At 42.7% G+C, this 23553-nt stretch overlaps 1 protein-coding gene across 1 annotated transcript in view; it reads left to right on the top strand.

The window, feature by feature from the left end:
* LOC147897529 (uncharacterized) overlaps nucleotides 1–23553 on the top strand; it is a 133890-nt gene that overhangs the window by 93037 nt on the left and 17300 nt on the right. Inside the window, exon 10 of the mRNA XM_087380040.1 lies at nucleotides 3774–3863. Coding sequence (XP_087236166.1) covers nucleotides 3774–3863 — 90 coding nt within the window. The remainder of the gene's footprint in view (nucleotides 1–3773; nucleotides 3864–23553) is intronic.

Below are 23553 nucleotides of genomic sequence, written 5' to 3' on the forward strand. Positions count from 1 at the left end.
GACATGTTTTTCGGATTTATCTAGGTAAGTCTTTTGCCATATTTGTATTTCGCATTGTAAAGTTTTGTCCAATTTGCGGCTGGTTAATATTGCTACAATTCTTTCTATTTCTACCAGTGCATTGCCAGAACAGCTATCTTTTCTAATATCTTTTTCTTAGAAATGCTCTTTTGAGGAAGATAACTCTTGGACGAAGATAATTTGACTTACTTTTTTGTTAGCCTTTTCCTGTGGTTCTTCCTGCCCTGCAGTGCTAACATAAATTCAGTGCAAGACCCTATGGCCCAAGCATGCAAGTGACATTCACCCACAGGCTGCTGTCTATGAGTGGAAGGCAGTGGGCACAGAGTAAGGGCCAAGGCTTAGGCAATTGCATGTAGGACATTGCAAATAGGGCTGAAGTGGGCAGCGGGCTGTTGTCCAAGCTGCTTTCCATACTGTCAAAGGCTCAGAAGACTGAAGGTCATGCTGTGCGAACAGTGAAGTTGCTCTTCATGCTGCTATGGCGTAGAGTGCTCGTCCCAATGTCCACACAGAGCTGGGTGGGAGCCTTTGCCCATGCAGGGGTTGCAAAATAGGCCATGCAAAGGGAAGTGGGCTGTAGGCTTATGGCTGAGAGGTTGTGATGGTTGGACTTCGCATCACGGGGTGACAAAGCTTGTAGGTGGGGCAAGTGAGCCGTACGTCTGTGTCCTACATTCCTAAAGCACTCAACCATTAAGTTCACACCCAAACTCAACCTGATCTTGTAAGGCATATGAAGGAGACCGATCCATCTCCAACTACTCAATATGCTTTTATCATCTCCTTGATCCATCACTCAACCCCTTGCATGGTCTGGAGTGGTATTACTTTTCTCTCTCTTGGCTTCCATACTGAATTGTTTTGCTTCTCACATGTATCTTTCATAAAGAAAAAGGAGAGATCTATAAACTGTCATGAACTTGTACGTCTCCCAAGAAACAAAGAGAACTCTTTTATATTGACTTTGATCAAAGACAGTTAACTTTGGTTAACTGGAAGAAGTTTCATTTACCACATTCTTCTTGATGGCATCTCCGTTCTTACTTTTTGATGCCGCTACTGACCGTAGCAAATCTTCTTTCATTAACTAGACCATTGAGGCTGAATGCATCGAATCTAGAAGCTTTGTCTTGGAATCGATACCCACTTGGGCATGAATACTAGGTTGTAAACCAGCCTTGTACTTCTAAAGCTTTGTCTTTTCTGAAACATCCTTGACGGGAGTAAACTAAAGATAAGCTGACCGGAATTTCTTATTATAAGTCTTGACAGTATCTGAGGCTGTCATACTTAAGCTCTCCCAAGTTGTGTGAACCTCATCATAGAATTCTTTGGGCAGAAATTGCTCATAGAACTGTTTCTTGAATTCTTTCCACTGATTTGGTGTGCTTCATCTGCAACAAGGAGAACTCCCTCCCATGCACTTGCACTTCTTGTAAGATGTAAACTTACTATCTTCAGCTTTGACTTCTCTGTATAATGTCCTTTCTTAAAAGTTATGTCAAATTGGTGAATGAATGGTAAAGCTTTTTCACTTTCACCCTACGTTCCATCAAAAGTACTGAACTGAATGACTGAGGACCTTCCTTAAAATCCGTGCTTCTAAATCTGGATTTGCTCCTTCTTCCACCATGTGGAGATCGCTCCTTGGATGCTATGGAAGAACAGCTGATAGGAGATGATGACCTAGAGCTTGGAGATCTTCTACTCTGGCCTCAATGTCGAGGTTGAGAGGATCTCCACAAGCCGCCTGAAAGAGGGTCCTTTCTTGCTTCAGCAAGTCGTGCCAACAAAGCTTTATATAAATCTTCATCTCCAAGCTGCCTTCTTTCCATATTCTTTTCTTGACTGGGCTCTTGTTCTTGAATCCCTTCGTTATTGATTTCTTTTTGCGAGGGTGCCATATCCTAGATGAGGTAGATAACTGATTTAGACAGCAAGCAGGGCTGAACTAGTTCGTCAGAAGATGGGACTAATTTGGACTTAGAATTTGCTGTGAAAGGACAGCAAACGGGGCTGTACTTTCTTTGCCAAACTATGCCAAAAGTCCAGGACTGTTTTAAGATTCAATTGCTTTTTCTGTGTGCACATAATTTGAGACGAATCGGCATTGGTGAAGAGGCTGAACTGATTTTCAATGAAATTAAGGGATTCCTGGGATGGATCTTGGCATTGAAAACTCCCTTTTGTGTGCTGGAGTTCGTCTGTTTTCAAGAATCACTGATGTCTCTCCTCAGTGTCACAAATCTTTGGATGGCTGCCACCAAGGAAAGTGGCAAAACCGTGCTCTGGTACCACTAAAACCTTAACCAAACCTCAAACTCAGCTCCCATAGTCAAATCGCAGCTCCTTGGTTAATTTGCACTTGGAACAAGCTGGTATTCAGATCACAGCAAGGGAAGACAATTTCCAGCACCTTGGAGCAAATCAAACTTGTAGCAAGAACTTTTTTGGAAGCTGAAAACTGTGAACAGCAAGAAAGAAACTCAATGATGGCACTGGGAAACAATTCGTTGTAGAGAGAGAATCAGGTAGCGGAGGAGGGAGAGAGAGAATAAAGCACGAGGGGCCAGAAATAAGGGCTGGCCCCCCGAAGGTCTTTATTGCAAATTTGCAATAAGAAAACTGTTTGTACAAGGCAGCTCACGAGGGAGCAGAGTTTGGGTGCAAGTCTCAATACAACTCAGAGCCTAGAGGCCCTTAATTATAGACTAGGCCAGCCAGCTAGAAAGCATGTGCTTTCCAGAAGTCGGGGCCTACTTTCTTATTTAAAATAGGTGATTTTACCTAGAAAACTGAGCTTTCTCAAAAGCAGGTGCTGTCTCCATGGAGTGGGGCACCTTTAATGCCTTTAGCTCAAGTGGGCCCTTCATTAAATGGGGTAATTAGGCACTCTCCAAAGTCCTACAGCTTGCACAAACAGTATTCAACACTTAGACCCATTAGAGGTTAGCCAAATTCATGCTTGGACTATTCCTAGTCCCTTGTGGGCGTCCCCACGGCATTCTTTGACCAATGCAACGCAAAGAAAAATGAAACTTGTTCTAGTTAACTGAAGTCAATTGTCTTTGACCAAAGTCAATATAAAAGATATCTCTTTATCTCTTAGGAGAAGTACAAATGCGTGACAAACATTCCCTCGATTGAAAGTGTAAGAGACTGATTCATGGAGGCTGATCACTAATTCTTAGCATTTTTGCTCATGTCTGTATCCTTTCCTGTGGGACTTGGTCCCTTCCTGGATTGCTATTACTTCAAAGTCCATCTAACCCATCTTCTAGGATCTAGTATGAAGAAAAATGTCTTAAATGATGAATCTGTATCCTTTAAATGTGACACTTTTGCTTATGTCTGTATTCTTCATAGTGAGAATTGATCTCCTTTTTTGGATCACTCTTATTTCACGTTCTATCTAATCAACACAAAGCAAAATGTGATTTATGATAGTTTGAGAATTCATTTAAGTAGAATCGGTCAGTTCATTGTAGCAATGTTTAATCTACTGGGGTTATTTATGTTAGCAACCTCACACTCATCATGGTTCTCTGCCGCTTGACATTGTTGACTTGCATAGATGTCCATGGGGCTCTCTCACTGATTGGATCTTATATTTCAAAAAGAAATATTCAATGTTAGGCTCTAAGCCGAAGTGTCTTATATTTATTTATGTTAGTTTTTTGATACCTACGTCTCTCAATTCTTCATGCAGCCATTTTTTATGGACATATATTTTTTCCAAATACTTGCAGGTTATCAAAGTTCTGGAGTTTCTCATAGCTAATAATGATATAAATGGTGGATGCCAAGGGATTGGAGTTATTGCACCATATAGTGCACAGGTAAGTCTTCAATTTATAATGATTGAGGTGTTGCTATAATCCATGGTAAACCTCATTTTGATTTTGGTAACATAGAGGGTGTACTTGTTAAACTGTGCATAGTTAGCTTTAAATATTTAAGTAGATGGCTAAAGATGCTTTACTATAAAAAGCTTCTTTGACACATTGGTGAGTGTGTGTATCTTTTTAAAATGGATGTCAGTATGGCATATGACTTTGATCGGCTACCTTCATTTATGCATAAACTATACACATCTTTTTTCCTATAGTCACACATTTTTCTTTGTGGCAATATTATTTAAATAAATTTACAAGCCTAACATCATGAAAAAGTCTCATAGAAGAGTATTACCATATACTGTTTTTGGAACTAGCTTGAAATGCCACCTCATATAATTTAATCAAGGAAAGAAACCATCCTTGGAAACCTTTAAAAATGATATTGGTTGCTCCTGAAATACCTATATGTTTGTGTCACTATATATGAAGAGTGCAATGTTTCTTTCAGTCTCATAGAGGCTTTGGTCTTTTGAAGACTTTTTAATAAACTTTCTTTCTTCTCTCTCTCTCTCTCTCACCATCATGGTGAGTAGCCTAATGGCCAAGTTATATGGCACAATAATTGAGCAAAAACTCAGCAAATGGGTGGAAGAGCAAGGAGCCAGGGCACCATCGAGGCAGGGTTTCATCCTAAACATTCGACAATAGACCACTTGGTTGCCATACGGGCTGCAAAGGAGGGGGTCAAGAATAAGAAAGAAGTAGTCTACAGTTGCTTTGTAGACTTTAAGAAAGCATTTGACACAGTTCCACGCAAAAAGCTATGGGAAAGACTGGAAAAGCTCGAAGTCCCTTAGGAGATCAGAGAAGCTACATACAGGCTATATGAGAGAGTATTAGCTGAATTAGGGCAACCACTTGTAGATGGCTCATGCTCTGAAGGAAAAGCCCTCATAAGCAGTGACATAGGAGTCAAGCAAGGCTGCCCCCTCTCACCAGCTCTCTTTGTTCTGTTCATCGATGAATTGGAAGGGTGGATGAGAACACACAACAGCGGCGAAGGTCTCCAGATTGCAGGCTATGCCCTTTTATTGCTTATTTACGCAGATGATGTAGTCTTCTTCGCAAAAAGCAAGAAAGAGATACAAACACATTTGGATACACTGGGAAAATTCTGCAAACACTCGGGAATGCAAGTCAACATATCCAAGACAAAAGTGATGGTGATTGGGACTCGGAATAAACAGGTTGATTTCACTTTTGAGGGGGAGCCTCTAGACATGGTCACTACATACAAATATTTGGGGCTGGAATTTGCAGACACTTACAAGTGGAATGCATGTGTGGAAAGAAGAATCCTGGGAGGTTTGAAAGCTTTATATAGCTTCCAAAACAAGTGCAGAAAGGCACACTTATGGAATTGGGAAATGAGAAAGTTTTCGTATACCATGCTCGTACAAACAGTGCTCCTTTACGGGTGTCCAACCTGGGCACCTGGGCTCTCTAGGGCCTACTGGAACCGAATAGAGACTTTGCATAAACGATTTCTCATAGGGGAGTTAAGGGTGAAGGCACAAACACCGTACCCCATCTTGTTGGCTGAGACAGGTATGATACCTTTCCAATGAGAGACATTGTGCTAATTCATGACATACCTCAACAAAGTTGGAAAGATGGATGCCAATAGGATACCGCACAAAGCAATGGAAGCTACACGAATCGCTGGATGGCACAAAGAGGGGCTGAAATGGATGGAATTATGGGGTATAACCGCTGCTGATATCCCCGAAGATGCATGTGAAATTAGAGAGTTAGTGACGCAGAGAATGCTGCAGAAGCTATGGCAAGAACCAGGGGCAAAAATGCAGTTTTATAAGTAGCAAATCAATCCGATGGACAGCTATGGAATGCAGAAATACCTCGGGGAAGACATATCAATATTTAAAAACATAAATCAGCAAAATCAGAACCAGCTCACATGAGCGCGAGGTGGAGAGGCGAAGATGGGCAAGACCTAGGGTACCAAGAGAGGAAAGAGTATGTAAAATCTGCCCCGCAGGAGAAGTAGAAAATGAGCAGCATGTACTCGTAACATGTCGAGCATATGCGCAAATCAGAGAATGTTATAGGGGCAATAGAAGCAACCTGAAATCCCTACTGGAGTGGCCAGCCAAAGAGCTAGGCAACTACATAAAGGAAATTTTAGAATATCGCAACAAAGTACTTGGTCTAGCACACAGGCTAGCACAACAAGTACTCACTGCATAGCACATTTATGTTTTTATTTATGCTATTTTCTTTCAATGGATGTAAACAATCACTACTTGTTGATAGTGATCACTGTCCCATAGATCCTGAAGGGTCTCACGAGGACATTAATATAGTCATATCATATCATATCTCTCTTACATCAAGAGAAAATCTCCTCGTACGACAAATATACATCATGTTCTATGTAGTGAATTTGCAGCCAATCGAAGAGCGATTGCTGCAAAGAACGATGGACGAAACCAAAAGTAGAAAAAACTGGATCACCAAAGACTGTGGTTTCTATCTTTCTAGAGAGTCCAGAGTGCCCAGTAACGAACCCAGGTAAAGAACAACTCAAAATCCGGTGATAAGAAAAAAATGGAAAGACAACCAAGAGTTATGTACTTCACCACGTCAGATAGGTGAGACTTCATAGGGATCAGCTGCAATGTGGGCTCGTAGATGATGAGCTTATGAACCAGGTTCCAGAGCAGATATCCAGAGCACACAAATAACAACTCAATCTCCCACACAATCTGAATAGAACACACACACAGGAACACATAGACTCTTTGAAAGAGGGGAAAGACTACACAGCCTGAAACAGACTGAACTTAGAACTGGACTTCCCCCAAAAAAACAAGAAAACAGTCAGCCTTAGAATACTATGAACCCACAGCCCACTGCTCAATGGCCAGCAAGACCCCCAAGCATAACCTCTGTGTGCATTCTTCTGTAATCATTGCTTTGCTCACTCCCAAGTAGTTAGCATTTAACACTGCCCAACCATGAGTACACAACTTGAGGCAACGGCCAGCCTATGACCCTCGTGCCCACACGCTGTCCAAAAGAAGAACTAGCGGGTACAATCATCTGTAAACCTGCAGGTACGTTCACCGTACAATCAGCCGTACAATCATACATATGACAGCAGGTACTTACACCCTGTACAACCATGCACAGTAGTCCGTACAGCCTGCATTTAATGGCGACCATCCTCCGTACAGCTCGTAGAAGACATCTTTAATGACCCGTACGTGCCTGTACAGCCTGCAATCAAGGCACCATACTACCAGCCCGTACCTATCAGCAAGTAAGCCCATACAAATTCACGCTTGAGATTTTGTACCAACGCGTACGTAGAATTTAATGCCCGTCTGTACGTCGCCGTATCAACATCATTAGCTGGCATTCAAGTGCTCCTCCCGTACACGATCCCCTTTGCAGCCCGTACAAAGCCCGTACGGCTCTTTCCAGCCCTTGACCCACGCACGTCACCCGATGCAAGGCTATCCTTAGGCATCTTCCATACGATTAGCATACACCCCCCGGTGCAGTGTTTCTCCATGCCTGAGTGCTCTTGAGCCTGCGATCCTCCTCCTGCAAGTTGTCACCTTCATCTACGTCCAGCTCGTCGACTAGAAGCATCCCTTCATCCATCACGTAGCCACCTTTGCATGAGCAGGATGCCTTCCTAATTAGTCCAGCCACCTCAGCCTAATCTACCACCTCATCAGTGACATTTTACCACTCTCAAGACATTTCCCCCCAAATCACATTAAATGCACATTTTGGACCTTTAGTCACAATTCCCACACACATTAGCATGCACATTAAGACTTGCATGTACCCCCGTACACTTTTTTTTTTGGGGTGAAATCTTTGATTGATCATATTATATGAGTAGCAACCTCAAAAAAAGGTGCTACAATTACATCAACTGAAAATTTCAATATAATACCCCCGTACACACACATGAAAAGCCCCTTGACATGGACACCAGAACATATCGAATTCCTGTAACATGTTAAGTGCACATTGACTCCCCCCCCCCCCCCCCCCAAGGAAAATAAAATTAAAAAAACCTTCATGACTTGATTTTCATGACCCCAAAAACATTTCACTTGACCACACACTAGACACCCTTGCTCTGGAAGTCTGGTACAACCACATTGCATTTCATCATTTCCCATGAAGTCCCTGCAAAACATACTTTATTATCTCAAAAAAGTATACATCAGTCCATCATGCTTGTGAAAGAAAAACTCACAAATGCCCAAAGCCCACACCTACCCTAGATGTGTACAACTATGTGCCTAACCCCAGCTATATACAGTGCTCAAAAACTTGATACAGATTTTGTCGTATCATTTTGCCCATCCCCAAGTCTGCAGACATTCATGTCTTGCAGATAGAGGTATATAAGATTTGCATTTCTTCAGAGATATCCTCATCCATGAGGTCTTCCGGCTTGTCTGGTTTCATCATAGCAGGTCCATAGCTGCCCACACTCATGATCCTATGAAAGCATTTCTTTAGTCTGAAGCCATTGACTCTATTCTTATGTTGCTGACCATCCAAATCCTCAAGTTGATATGATCCATTTTTGAATTTCTTCGTCACACGAAAAGTCCATCCCATTTGGTTACAAATTTCTTCTTGAAGGTAGAATCCAGACTACTGTTGTATCTCAAAACTAGATCACCCTCCTTGATTTTCTTATCCTTGAATATCCTGTTTGCTCTCTTCTGATTCTCCTCTTGAATTAAAGCATAATGTTCCACCGCCTTTTGTCTGTCTAGTTGTGCTTCCTGCAAATCCAATAACCGGTTCTGGAAGGTAGAATTTGAATCCTCGTTTATCTTCATTAACATCTGTAATGCTGGAATTTCTACTTCCAAGGGCAATAGAGCTTCTTTCCTGTAAACAAGATGAAATGGTGAAAACTGGGTGCCTTCTTTTATTGCAACTCTGTAAGCCCATAAAGCCGAGTGCAAAGCAAGATCCCACTCCTTCTCATAGGTTCTCATGATCTTTCCCATTATATTAGTACACACACCATTAAATTTTTCATTCATCCCATTACATTGAGGGTAATACGGACTTGCATATCTGTGTTTAATCTTCAGCTTACCACATAATAAATCCATTAGTTCACTCCTGAAACCTGGACTTCTATCAGAAAGCAACTCCAATGGTACACCAAATCTACAGCAGATATCCTCATACACAAATTTACATACAGATTTTGCATTGACAGCCCGTACTGCTCGTGCTTCAGCCCATCTCGTCAAATAATCCACAGCTGTCAGCATATAACAATTTCCCCTGGCTGTCATGGGTAGAGGACCGATGGCATCTATTCCCCATTTCTCGAAAATATTATAAGCAAGCATGATATTTCTGAGTTCTGAATTTAAGATCCTCTTACTCATTTGCTGACACTATAGGCATGACTTGCACCAATGTCTTATGTCTCTCTGGAGGGATGGCCACACATATCCTTCTGTAAGTATTTTTCTCAGCATGATTTTGAAAGCAAAATGTCCTCCACATACTCCCTCATGATTAGCTTATAGGATATGAAAAACTTCCTCATGCCAGGGAATTCTTTTGAGCACCAGATCAGCCCCTTTCATGTAAAGAACATCATCTATCAGACAATAATCGGACAATAATAAGTACAGCTTTTAATAAATCTGTATTTTCTTTGTTTCGGAACTTCTTCAGGCACTTTACCAGTTAACAGGAAGCTTTCCTCACAAGCTAATGTCTCCCTTCCTTTGTATAAGGGTTCCTGCACTCCTAAAGCAATCAACATAAGCTGCTGTAATTTCGTGCGCAGCATCATGTGCATTTACATTCTTATCTCTTTCAATATGCTGGAGTGTCCAGGCATCCAATTGATTTAGCAGTTTCTTCACCGCACTTATCCATCTCTTTAAATGAACATGCTTAACCTTCCAGACTCCTAAAATTTGGTTCACAACCAACAGAGCATCTCCCTTAATCATGAGTCTCTTAATACCGAGACTAATGCATACTTTCAAACCTTCGAAGAGGGCATATTCAGCTTCATTATTACCGTTGGCTTCAAGCTGAATTCCCATTTTCCGAATCTCCTTTCCTCCAGGATCGTAAATAAAAATTCCTCCTGTACTTTTATTTAAACTTTTTTTGTAAGATCCATCAAAGTGTAAAACAAATGCATTCTCTAGTACCTTTTCTTCATTCATGTCAGTGTTCTTCTCCACATCTTCAACTAAAATAGGTCCTTCCTTATAGGTGAGGAGATCAAGCCAAGGAAGCTCTGGTAGAGTTCTCAACCAAGAAGGTAAAAGAGTAATCCTGTAACTCTACTATCCATTTAATCATGCTCCTGGAGATGTTTGTACTATTCAACATATGAGGCAGTAGTGAACATGAGGTGAGAACCACAAAAGGCCTGGACAATAGATAAGACCGAAACCTCCTACAAGCATACAAGAGGCTAGCCAGGACCAATTCAGCCGCTGAATACTTCCTTTCTACTTCACTCTTCACCCTACTGGCATAGTAGATTGGCCTCATATATCTGGAACCCTCTCCCTGTTGCAAAAGAATAGCACCAATAGCATCTGGTCCCACAGACAGATTCACCTAAAAAGTCTTGGAATAATCTAGTGGCTTTACACTTGAAATATGAGTCAAGGATTCCTTAACTGCCTCAAACACCTATTCACTCTCTGTCGTCCATTTCAGAGGCTCAGATTTTACCACCTGCTGAAGAGGATACAAAATCTGAGATAACATATGAATGAATCTCGACAGATACTTCACCTTCTGGAGAAAGGTATGCAACTGCTTGGTATTCTCAGGAGAGGACAGCATAACTAAAGCTTTTACTTTACCTGGATCCGGCTCAATCCCATTCTCAAATACAATATGCCCCAATATTTTAATGCTGGTCCGAGCTAATTGAGTTTTCTTAGGATTTAATTGACCACCATTATTATCAATCTCATAGAATACCTGATCCAGCTTTCTACAGTGCTCCTTTCTTCCACTGTACACACAGATGTCATCAATAAACACTTTACATAATTTATCCAAGAAGGGTGATAAGATCAGATCTAAATTCTCCTGATAGTGCGAGGGGCCGTTGGTAACTCCAAAAGGCATTTTCCTGTAACGAAAACAGCCCCAGGGGGTATTGAAAGTAGTATTGATTTGATCTTCCTGGGCTATGGCTATCTGGAAGTACCCTGAATATCTGTCACACAAGCTGTACATTTCATGACCCGCCACTTTATCAAGAATATCATCCAGAAAAGGAAGAGGATAGTGGTTTCTCTTTGTCACTGCATTCAGAGGTTTGTAATCAACACAGACTCTCCATTTGTCTACACCTTTTGGCACTATGACCACAGGACTTATCCAATCAGAGTGAACTACAGGCTAAATTATTCCTGCCTTGAGAAGCTTATCCACCTCTTCCTTCAGCACATCTCTCTGTTCTCAGCTTAATCTCCTTATTTTCTGAAAAACAAGTTTGGCACCTTTCTTCAGCTCAATCCTCAGAGGCTTCCCTTTAAATCCCCTGATCTCCTCATAAGAAGTGATAAACAAATTGGGGTATATCTGCAACATCTTCAAATATTCTTCTTTCTCCTCAACATTGAGATGAGGATTCAATGATTGCTCAATCAACACCTGGGTTGATTCTTGAGAACATTTGGGCTGCATTAAATCCTCGATAACCTCAAACCTATCCACCTCTTCCTCACTGAACCCTGCTGCTCCCACAAAATCCACCTGTGATTCCTCATCTACCAAATCCACCACTTTCTGAAGTCACCGAACTCTCATCCTCACTGCTGGTTTCACTTCTCTCTTCCTCTTCACTTGCTGAATCTGAAACTTCAGCTCTGCAAACCATATCGAAATTTAATTTCTTCCCATTCGTATGTATAGAAAAGATTCCTTTCTGCCAATTCTGAATTGCACCTACCTTCCTCAACCACGGCCTTCCAAGAATCAAAGGATGGGCTCCCAATCCCGCAGGCATCACATGACAATCTACTCGACATGAAACACCGAATGCCTCAACCTCTAGACCAGGTACTATCCCTAAAGTCTTCACCTTGGAGTGGTTTGTCATTCTGATGCGATAACTAGAGGAGCGGGATATCTTCAATCCTAGTCTTTCCACACAAGCCTGGGTAATCACACAAATCTGTGCACCTCCATCTATATAGGCCTCTCCAAAACCCTTTCCTTTATGCCAGGCTTCTACAGCAGGTAAATGATCCTGCTCTTCTTCCTTTGGTAGGTCATCATCTCCTCAGACTGCTTCCCCTTCTTTGCACTCGGACCAACCTCCTCTTCTCTATCTCTCTTCCCTAATGGCATGACATCTTTAACTTCCTCCAACTCCAACAAGCCAAATGTAACTGCCTTACCTTTCCCTTTCTCTTCTGCAGTGGCTTTACAGATTCCAGAGGAACTAGACTCTGACCTGCATCTTTTACTTCTACACTATGATCATTCACCCTATTATTCAACCCTGTTGGCAATGGATAAACATCACCTCCAGCACGAGGAGGCTTATCACAATGTGTGCTGTAATGTCCCCACTCTCCACAATTAAAGCACTGGACACAAGGTGCAAATGACCCTTGTCCTCGTCCTGCCTGCCACGGGCCTGAATTATTTGAAGAAGGCATGCTGCCTCTACCATAACCACCCGATGATCTACCTCTTCACCTACTGTTCATTAAATTCAAACTCAAACTCTTCATAAGCTCCGACATTTCATGAATTTCTTCTTTTATATTCTCCTCCTTCTTGACTTCAGGCTTTTGTATTTTTGGCTTCACATGAGAGATAATTTCAGGCACATGCTGAACCATTGGCATCTCTTGCATCATTTGTGATAATCTTATCTGCTTCCTCTCCTTCTCTTTTGCTACCCTGAGAGCATCCTCATAAGTGACCAGCTTTATCCTCTTTACATTCAATCTTTATCCTAATCTCCGGCTTCAGACCAGCAACAAACCTATCTTTTTTTATGACTCTGGGAGGAACTTCAGGTAATAAGGCCACCTGCCATTTATTCCACAACACAGTGAACTTACCAACATACTCATCCACTCACTGAGTCGGCTGTTGCTGCAATAAACATAGCTCTCTCCAAATGCCATCAGGATCTCTAACACACATAAACCTGTCCAGGAAAGCTGTCCTCACCTCTGGATAAGTCGGGTTTCTGTGAGTACCCTGATCATCACGCATCCTTGCAGAGAAAGTCTGCAGCGAAGTTCTTGCTTCTCCCAACAGACAAAAGGATAGAATCTGAAGAAAGACTTCTGGAGCATTCCTATCTTTAATAAGAGTTGTGAACTCCAAGCACTCTAAAAATCTCTCTGGGTCTTCATTGGGCAATCTGTGAAATCGAGGAAATTCATGAACCATCTCTCCTCTTAACTGACTTATCTCAAACACACTTCCAACCAAAAATACCACCCAACCTCTTCTGGGAAGAAAGCAAAAATAATCACTCTACTGAAGAAAGCTTACCCTGCATCTGACTGGCATTCTTCTTCCTAAGAGCAATCACTTTCAAAGCCTTTTGAACCTTAGCACGGAGACATATCACCCGAAGTTCAACATTAAGGCATCTATCTCTTCTGTGTCCACACACCCCACATAACTCACAATGAATCACTCTCATGCGAGGCTTTGTCTTCATAGTTTCAATCCCTAACCACACATAAATTCAAGCAACATTCCCCAGCCAATTCTTCTGGGCCGTTTTGTCTTGAGTACCCAATCTCAATTCAAAACTACTCCTATCCCCAACAGCATCGCCAAAAAAGATAATAAGAAAAAAAATGGGAAGACAACCAGGAGTTATGTACTTCACCACGTCAGATAGGTGAGACTTCATAGGGATCAGCTGCAATGTGGGCTCGTAGATGATGAGCTTATGAACCAGGTTCCAGAGCAGATATCCAGAGCACACAAATAACAAGTCGATCTCCCACACAATTTGACTAGAACACACACACAGGAACACAAAAACTCTTTGAAAGAGGGGAGAGGCTACACAGTCCGAAACTAACTGAACTTAGAACTGGACTTCTCGGAAAAAAACTAAGAAAACAGTCAGCCTCAGAATACTATGAACCCACAGCCCACTGCTCAATGGCCAGCAAGACCCCCAAGCATAACCTCTGTGTGCATTCTTCTGTAATCATTGCTTTGCTCACTCCCAAGTAGTTAGCATTTAACACTGCCCAACCATGAGTACACAACTTGAGGCAACGGCCAGCCTATGACCCTCGTGCCCACAAGCTGTCCAAAAGAAGAAGAACTAGCGGGTACAATCATCTGTAAACCTGCAGGTACGTTCACCGTACAAGCATCCGTACTATCATGTATGACAGCAGGTACTTACACCCCGTACAACCATGCAATCAAGGCACCATACTACCAGCCCGTACCAATCAGCAATTAAGGCCCGTACAAATTCACGCTTGAGATTCTGTACCAGCACGTACGTAGAATTTAATGCCCGTCTGTACGTCACCGTATCAGTAGCATGAGCTGGCATTCAATTGCTCCTACCGTACACGATCCCCTTTGCAGCCCGTACAAAGCCCGTACGGCTCTTTCCAGCCCTTGACCCACACACGTCACCTGATGCAAGGCTACCTTTAGGCATCTTCCATATGACTAGCATACACCCCCCGGTTCAGTGTTTCTCCATGCCTGAGTGCTCCTCAGCCCGTGATCTCCTCCTGCAAGTTGTCACCTTCATCTACATCCAACTCGTCGACTAGAAGCATCCCTTCATCCATCACATAGCCACCTTTGCATGAGCAGGATGCCTTCCTAATTAGTCCAGCCACCTCAGCCTAATCTGCCACCTCATCAGTGACATTTTACCACTCTCAAGACATTTCCCCCCAAATCACATTAAATGCACATTTTGGACCTTTAGTCACACAATTCCCACACACATTAGCATGCACATTAAGACTTGCATGTACCCCCGTACACACACATGAAAAGCCCCTTGACATGGACACCAGAACATATCAAACTCCTGTAACATGTAAGTGCACATTGACTCGGGAAAATAAAATTAAAAAAACCTTCATGACTTGATTTTCATGACCCCAAAAACATTTCACTTGACCACACACTAGACACCCTTGCTCTGGAAGTCTAGTACAACCACATTGCATTTCATCATTTCCCATGAAGTCCCTGCAAAACATACTTTATTATCTCAAAAAAGTATACATCACTCCATTATGCTTGTGAAAGAAAATCTCACAAATGCCCAAAGCCCACGCCTACCCTAGATGTGTACAACTATGTGCCTACCCCCAGCTATATACAGTGCTCAAAAACTTGATACAGATTTTGTCCTATCACCGGCTGTCGAGGATAGATCCCAAAGAGCCAGAAAATCTTGCCAAAAGAAGCTTGAGGAAATCTATGTCTCGGTCTCTGCCGAAGGATGCCCAAGAAGCTCTATGTTTCGGGGCAGTGCCAAAAAATATGAGATACAGATTCCCTCGGAGCTAAACACCTACGACAAATAGCTTAAGCAAAATATGCCTTCATGATAGAAGCTGTCCAAACAGAACAACCCCGAACAAAACACGCCATAGAAAGACCTGTTGTTGTAGAGTGACCTTGGATTGCCAAATTTGTTTCAATCTTTTTCTCCACCATTTGACTGGACGATGCAAACACCATTTGATTAGCCTTGTCTGATGCCGAGGGTGGAGACAGCGTAACCTTATATAAAGATGAGACTATTATATGAGAGAGCTTCAAAGGACGAATGGACGAGTGTACTGGAAGAAGAGTCCAATCTTAAAGCCTGTCTTGAAGTTCTAAAGGCGGTATTGGCTGAAATGGCTGAAGCATCCGAGTAATGATCTGCCATACCGGACCATAGTGCATTTCTAAACCATATTTTCCAACAGCCAAAGGGAAGGATAAAAGAGTGCCATCATCATGAATGACATCTGCCATAGATGAGATCCCTTTTGAATTAAGAAAATACGAGCGTCTGGTCTTCTATAAAGCCAATGGCTGAGAAAAAACCTGTGACCAGTGGATGCTCTCAGCTCTCAAAGAGTTACCTTGCAAGTAGTCCCGTCCATGCCAAGCCAAATGAGAGAGAATATGTTTCCAATCCAAAAGCATTTGAGTAACAATAGGGGAAACTTTGACCTTGCCTTCAATATTACCCAACAGAAAATCCCACTGAGTGGGTTGCCAATAGCCAAATGCAAGAGTAGTTAGTTGAAGAAATTGATAGCGCATCATTGCAGCCTAAGGGTGATCACCATGTAGAAATTGTAGCATAATTTTTCCTTTATGATCCAGAATGTGCACATGACTGTTGAGAGTATTCAACTCCCCATGCAATTTTGGCGAACATAACCGATGTACTGGAAGCGACGCAAGCTTTTCATGCCACACACACACACACACTTTTTGTTTTTTTTTAAAGTGAAAACTTTGAAGTCTTTATATTACAAGATAGCTATCCGAGAAAAACTGGTAAGCCAAAAGATTACATCAAGATAAAATCTCCGTGTAGGACAAATATACATCATGATCTATGTAGCGACTTTGTAGACAATCGAAGAGCGATTGCTACAAAGAACGACGGAAGAAAACAGAAGTACAAAAAGATGGATCATGAAAGACTGTGTGATTTGTATCTTTTCAGACAGTCTAGAGTGCCCAGTAGCGAACCTAGGTAAAGAACAACTTAAAATTTGGTTGTCGAGGATAGATTCCAAACAGCCCAAAAAGCTTGCCAAAAGAAGCCTGAGGAAATCTCTGTCGAAGGATGCCCAAGAAGCTTTGTGTCTCGGGGCAGTACCAACAAATATGAGATACAGATTCCCTTGGAGCTCAACATCATGACAAATAGCTGAAACAATACGTCTACATGATAAAAGCTGTCCAGATGGAACAACCCCCAACAAAACACGCCATAGAAAAACTTGTCGTCGTAGAGGGACCTTGCACTGCCAAATCTATTTCAATCTTTTTCTCCACCATTTGACCAGACGATTCAAACACCAAATTTGATTAGCCCTGTCCAATGCGTGGAGACAACATAACTTTATATAAAGATGAGACTGTTATATGAGACAGCTGCAAAGGACGAATGGAGGAGTGTACTGGAAGAAGAGTCCAATCCTGAAGCCTGTCTTGAACTTCCAAAGGGGGTACTGGCTGAAATGGCTGAAGCATCCGAGTAATGATCTACCATACATGACATTAATGAATTCCTAAACATAATTTTCCAGCAGCCAAGGGAAGGATAAAAGAGTGCTGTCATCATGAATGACATTTGTTATAGAGAAAATTCCTTTTGAATTAAGAAAATACGAGCATCTGGGCTCTTGTAAAGAAAATACAAGCGTCTGGGCTCTTGTAAAGCCAATGGATGAGAAAAAACCTGTGATCAGTGGATGCTCTCAGCTCAGCTAAACTCTCTCTCGCAAGTAGAGCACTGGTAGTTAACCAGGTCCTCCTCGCCACTTGGCATACTCTATCCCAATATAGGCATTTGCAATATTGTCAATTATGTGCCTACGAGGTATGATACCATACTGTGTCGGATGAAGGCCCTAATGCAAATATTCTTTGATACGATCAACCACCATTTTGGTGATGATCTTATAAATAACGGGCATCAAAGTGATAGGCCTCCAATTAGCCAATGATTCACAGATTTGCTTCTTGGGCAGAAGTTTAACAAGCCCTTTCTTCCAAGAATCAGGCATGTATTCAGCCAATCACTATTTATCATTTGCAGCAAAGGAGATTTGAGGAGATCCCAATATGCTAGTAAGAATTTAACTGTGAGACCATCTCAGCCGACAGGAGATTTCCATCTACCACATGATTTAATAGCATCACTTAACTCTCTTTCAGTGAAAGGAGCTTCCAAATCCAAGGCCTGTGTGGGTGAGACAATGGGAGTGACATGCTGTAATAATTGCTGCCTTGCTGAAATAACCTCCTGTGAAGGAGGATCCGCTTTACCAAAAAGAGCAGCAAAATGATGAACTCAAGCTGTGGCAAGCTGTGCTCGAGAAGAAGTCCAAACACCATCAGAGAGAAGAACTCTGCAAATACTTTGAGAGTGACTTTGGATGAACATCCTTTATCCAAAAAAGCCCTCTGTCTTGCCCTTGTCTCCCATTTAGAGATTTTTCTATTGTCATTGTATTGCAAACAATATTTAGCCTGGCATAAAATCTGGTTTTCTTCCACCTAAAGATTTCTAATATGACTCATCTCAGTCAAGCATTGACATGTGTGTTTATCATAAGCAACAGTTTCTCTCAAAGTCTTCATGTAAGTTTTGTCGTAGTTGCGAATAACTGCTTGCATTCTAGCAATGAAAGCTTCCCAAGCTTAATCAATGCCAAAGCGAGACTGTTGTGACAAAGGGTGGACAGCCTCATACACCATGGCCTTGTATGCATAGTGCTCCAAATAACTATTATTGACAATGAGTAGTCTTCTTTGTGTAAGCCGATCATCAGGCATGTCATGAAGAGAGATCCTCAACCACAAAGGGGCATGATCACAATGCATAAAAGCATGATCCACCCATAATTTAGTAGTGAGACAATCATAGTGCTGAGGAGCAACCTTGTACCAATGATCTAGACGATCACGATAAGAAGACTGAGCATTATGCTGAAAAGTATAGCCTGGCAACATTGGCTGTGATTCTTTCCAAAGGTCAACAAGACTGAGCTGAAGTAAAAGATTCGACCAATGATGACGCTCAGAAGCCAACATATGAGTTTGGCCAGAAGTATTATCACCCTGTTGAGGAGCATTATTAAAATCCCCACAAATAAAGGCATGTTGTCTCCAGGGGTAGCCTTGCATATCAGACCAAATTAAACCTCTACTGCGAGAAGATTGAGGTGCATAAACCGAAGCAAATTGAAAATTTTCTCCCTGAATGAGACACTGTATGATCAGCCATCTGCCTTGATTGTCATTGAGCGCAACAACTGGCTGAAACTCATGTTTCACTAGAAAAACTACACCTGAAAAAGAATGCTCCCCTGCATAGAATATGTCATACCCAGCAAAATGCCCATAATGACGAGCATACATATGCTGGTTATGCTCTTGCAATGCCACTATGTCAGGCTGTAATTGATTGAGATAGTCCTAGACAAGTTTCCATTTCCTGGGATCACATAACCCCTGTACATTGAGAGTCAAACATTTTATATGTGACAACATATTTACAGAATATGTACAGCTGAGAACAAAAGTATCAAGTCTGCATTTCAATCTCAGGTTCCGTCCCCGGACCCTGAGAAGATACAAGTGTCTATGGAGAAGACAAAAGACCCGTAATTTCCTCTTCAGGGAAGAGGGTGCGCCTTGCTGTCACAGTCGCCCATGTCATTCCAATTCCTGAATTTTCTTGAGAATGACCATTTGAAGATGAACCATTCCATCTAGGAGGAGGGAGAGGTCTCCGTTCCGTCACAATTTTTCTTGGACTATGCCAAGCTTCCCGCAAAGACTTTTCCTTTACTTTTGATTGAGAAGTAGAAGGCATCAAAGAAGAGGCATTTCCATTTGAAACAACCAGAGCTTTTCCCTTATCCTGGGCTGCAGTAGCAGGCTTGTTTGACTTATTTTTAACCAGAGAAGAGGCACACACACACACACTCTCTTTTTTTTGGGTGAAAATGTTTGTGCATTATATTACAGAGTCACGATCCCAAAGTAGGATGTGCCCAAATACATCAAGAAAACATCTCAATATATGGCAAGTATACATCATAATCTATAGACTGTGTTTGCAAGCGATCATAAAAAGAGTCCCTGAAAACAGTGTAAATTAAAAAAATTGGATCACCAAAAACTCTATGATTTCTGTCCTTCCATCACACACACACACACACACTTTTTTTTGGGGGGGGGGGGTGAAATTTCTTTTGTGATATATTATAGAGTCACTATCCCAAAAAAAGGGAAAGTGCCCAAATACATCAAAAGAAGATCTCAATATATGACAAGTGTACGTCATAGTCTATATACTGAGTTTGCAGACAATCATAAAAGGATTGCTGCAAAGAGTGCCTAAAAAAAGAGAAAAGTGAAAAGATTGGATCACCAAAGACTATGATTTTTGTCCTTCCATAGAGTCCAGAGTACCCAAAAGCGAACTCAACTGAAAAATAATCTAGGTCCTATCTAGGTGGGTGAATCCCAAAAAGCCAGAAAGATTTTCCAAAAGTAGCATTCGGAAATCTGGTTCTCAAACGCTGCCCAAGGAATCCCAAAAAATCACGAGTATGGGAGCAGTGCCAAAGAAGATGAGGCACAGACTCCGGTGGAGCCAATCATTTGCGACAAACAGCCGAAGCAATGTTCGTGCGTGCTAAAAGTTGCCTAGATGGAAGAACTCCCAGTAAAACTCGCCACAAAAAGACTTGTTGTCGGATTGGAATTTTTGAAATCCAAATCTATCTCAATCTCTTCCTCCACCACTTGGTAGTGTGATTCATCTGCCAAAGCTGATTTGCCTTGTGATGAAACCCATGGTGGAGGCAAAAGTACCTTGTATAAACAATAGACAGTAATATGTGATAGCCCCAAAGGGTGAGAAGATGACCTTGAAGAAGAAAGAGTCCAGTCTTGGAGATGGACCTCAAGCCCTAAAGGCGGAATGGGCTGAAAATGCTGAAGCATACCGGTAATAGTTTGCCTCACACACTTTTTTTTTTTTGGGGGTGAAATCTTTGATTGCTTTATATTACAATATAACTAGCCCAGGAAAAAATTGGTAAGCGGAAATAGTACATCAAGCAAAGATGTTCATGTAGGACAAAATATACATCCTGATCTATGCAGTGAGTTTGCAAACAATCGAAGAGCGATTGTTGCAAAGAACGACGGAAAAAGACAAAAGTATAAAATACTGGATCACGAAAGACTTTGTGATTTCTAGCTTTCCAGAGAGTCCAGAGTGCCCAGTAGCGACCCAGGTAAAGAACAAAACAAAATCTGGCCGTTTGGTATAGATCCCAAACAACCAAAATTACTTTCCAAAAACAGCCTGAGAGAATCTCAATCTCAATCTGTCCGAAGAATACCCGGGAAATTCTATGTCTCCGAGCAATTCCAAAAGATATGAGATACAGTTTGCGTCACACACACTCTTTTTTTTAGTGAAAGCTTTGATTGATTATATTACAAGAATAGTCACCTACAACAAGAGGCGCTAGGGAGAGAAGGGAAAGCGCCTCTTTTTTGAGGTGACTATTCTTGTAATATAATCCCTTGCTGTCCTCCGTTGCTGTCCTCCCTCTCCCCCCTTCCAGTTCCCCCCTTCTTCAACCTCCCTCCTCCTTCAACCTACCCCCTTCTTCTTCTGACTTGCTCTCTCTCCTCTCTCCCTCCTTCCTTCACCCTCTCCCTTCAGGTGTACCCCCGTTTTTTGGGAGTCTCTCGGGCATCAGGAAAGCGGACGGAGTTTCTTTTTTGTGTTTGGGTCGGCCTTCCCCACCTCGATTTACAAATGGGCACCCATTCAGTCAATCCGTTACCGCACACACCAGCCGTGAGAACCGTCACATTTGCAAAAGACGAGCTGCAGCAGTTGCAAAAGGACTTGGAGCATGAGTGTTCCACGACTCTCTTCGCACGCATCTTTGGTTCACACCCCTCCAGATCACAGGCTAGAGATTGGATGTTTGCGGCACTTCCCCAAGAGCTCGCCCCCCACCTTAAGGATGTTCGTTTGTTGGGACGAGGTTTCTTTCTGGTGTGCCTAGATTCCCCGGACGTCATGAGAGACTTGCTAGAGGTTGGGTTTCTATTTCTAGGCTACAGGAGGATTTTTTTGTTTCCCTTTCAACTCGGCTCTGACCCAATTGAAGAGGACAAGCAGGGAGTTTTTGTTTTCATCAGGTTCCCTGGTCTCCCCTCAGTTTATCACCGGCTTCTTTCAGCTATTGGCGAGAGGTTTGGTGTGGTAATAGAGATCCCCCCTCTTCCTAGCGAGCCCTCTTCGACTGCTAAGGTGGTCAGGATGGATGGGGTACCCAGGGTTAGGGTCATTGTCCAAGACCCTAATATTTCAGATGACCACATCATGCTATAGCGACCCGATGGGTCATTCTTCGGCCAGAGATTTGAGGTTGCAGGTCGGCAGGACCAGTGCAGGATTTGCAGATCCTCGAGGCACTTCGCCAAAGATTGCCCAAATAAGAAAAAGAGGCCCAGAAAGCAACCGGCTCGTACTAGCTTATGAAAGAGAGCAGGAGCAGGACCTACTGCTCGACAGGCACCGCCTCAGACGCGAGCTCCCCTCCTCCTAGGGTTGCTCGAGTCCCTCTTGCACCCCGCACCTCCTCTGGCCCATGGTAGGTTAGGCATCCCCTGCTTCGGAGGCATCCCCCTCCACCCCAGGATTAGGCTGTACCTCCCTCAACAGCCCAGGTTACCTCGTCTGCTGCACTTCTTGATCAAGCTAGTACAGGTGCCTCCTTTCGTGGATAGAGGAAAGGGGGTCTTACATTCTCTCCTTGCTTCGGTAGGAATCCTTCAGACCCCCTCCCCAGGACTGGCTCAGCAGAACTCCTTTTCTGCTCTTGAGGACCTCTCTGACCTTCCAGATGATGATTTTGTACCTTCCACTTTCGGAGAGCCAGTTATCGGCATCCCTATTGAGAGATCTTTCTCTCTCTCACCTGTGGACTTTCCTCCCCTTGGACCTTGTGTGTATGGCAGGAGGTCAGCTCCGGTGGAGGGTTCTTTTTCCGCCACTAGGTCGGGTAAGGTATTCCAACCCGCTTCCTCCCGGCGATGAGGATAGCCAGTTGGAATATATAGGGATTGGGCAGCATTCCTCATCGCCGTCGCAGACAGCTAATCAGGAATCAGCTTCATCCAGGTGTGTCATGTGGTTCCTTAGACGTTCTTTTTCTTCATAAACACAAACTGGATGCCAGAGATTGCTCCAAGTCAAGTAAGTTGTTTTCAAGCCGAACTTTTTGGCTTCCTACCTTGGGAACCAGAGGAGGTACATGCATATCAGTTTCAGATTCTATTCTCCCTCTGGTCATTGGACACGATACCATCACCCGCTCCAAGGCCCAGTGGATTTTACTTTTGATTGACGGACGTAAGGTTGGTTTCCTAAACCTCTACGCTCCGAACAACAAAGGGGACCGTGTTCTTTTTTAAAAAGAGTTGCTCTCGTGCGCTGACATTCCAGATTCGTGGATTATTGGAGGTGACTTCAACATGGTTGAGGCACCATCCGATAAGCAAGGGGGTAGAGAAGGTGGTATTTATTCCCTTGAGAGAGCAGCTTGGGATACCTTCTTGTTCAGGTTCAGTGGCAGAGATGTTTGGTCAGATGATGCATTTCATATTCAGTCTCAGTTACTTTTGTTTTTGTGGTCGATCCGTAGGGTGCAGATGCCTATCCATGCTCGGATTGATAGATTCTATTTGGATGACTGGGCTCTTGATAGAGGGGAGACAGTTTGCATTGCATCTGGTGTTTCCACCTCCGACCATTTTCCGGTAGTTTTGTCTATCTCAGAGCCCCATCTGAGAGTACGGTCTCACAGTATCAGGA

Source organism: Dipteris shenzhenensis, chromosome 10 (genome assembly GCF_047967505.1).
Source record: "Dipteris shenzhenensis isolate YYH24624 ecotype China chromosome 10, Dip_SZ_1.0, whole genome shotgun sequence".
NCBI classification, from domain to species: Eukaryota; Viridiplantae; Streptophyta; class Polypodiopsida; order Gleicheniales; family Dipteridaceae; genus Dipteris; species Dipteris shenzhenensis.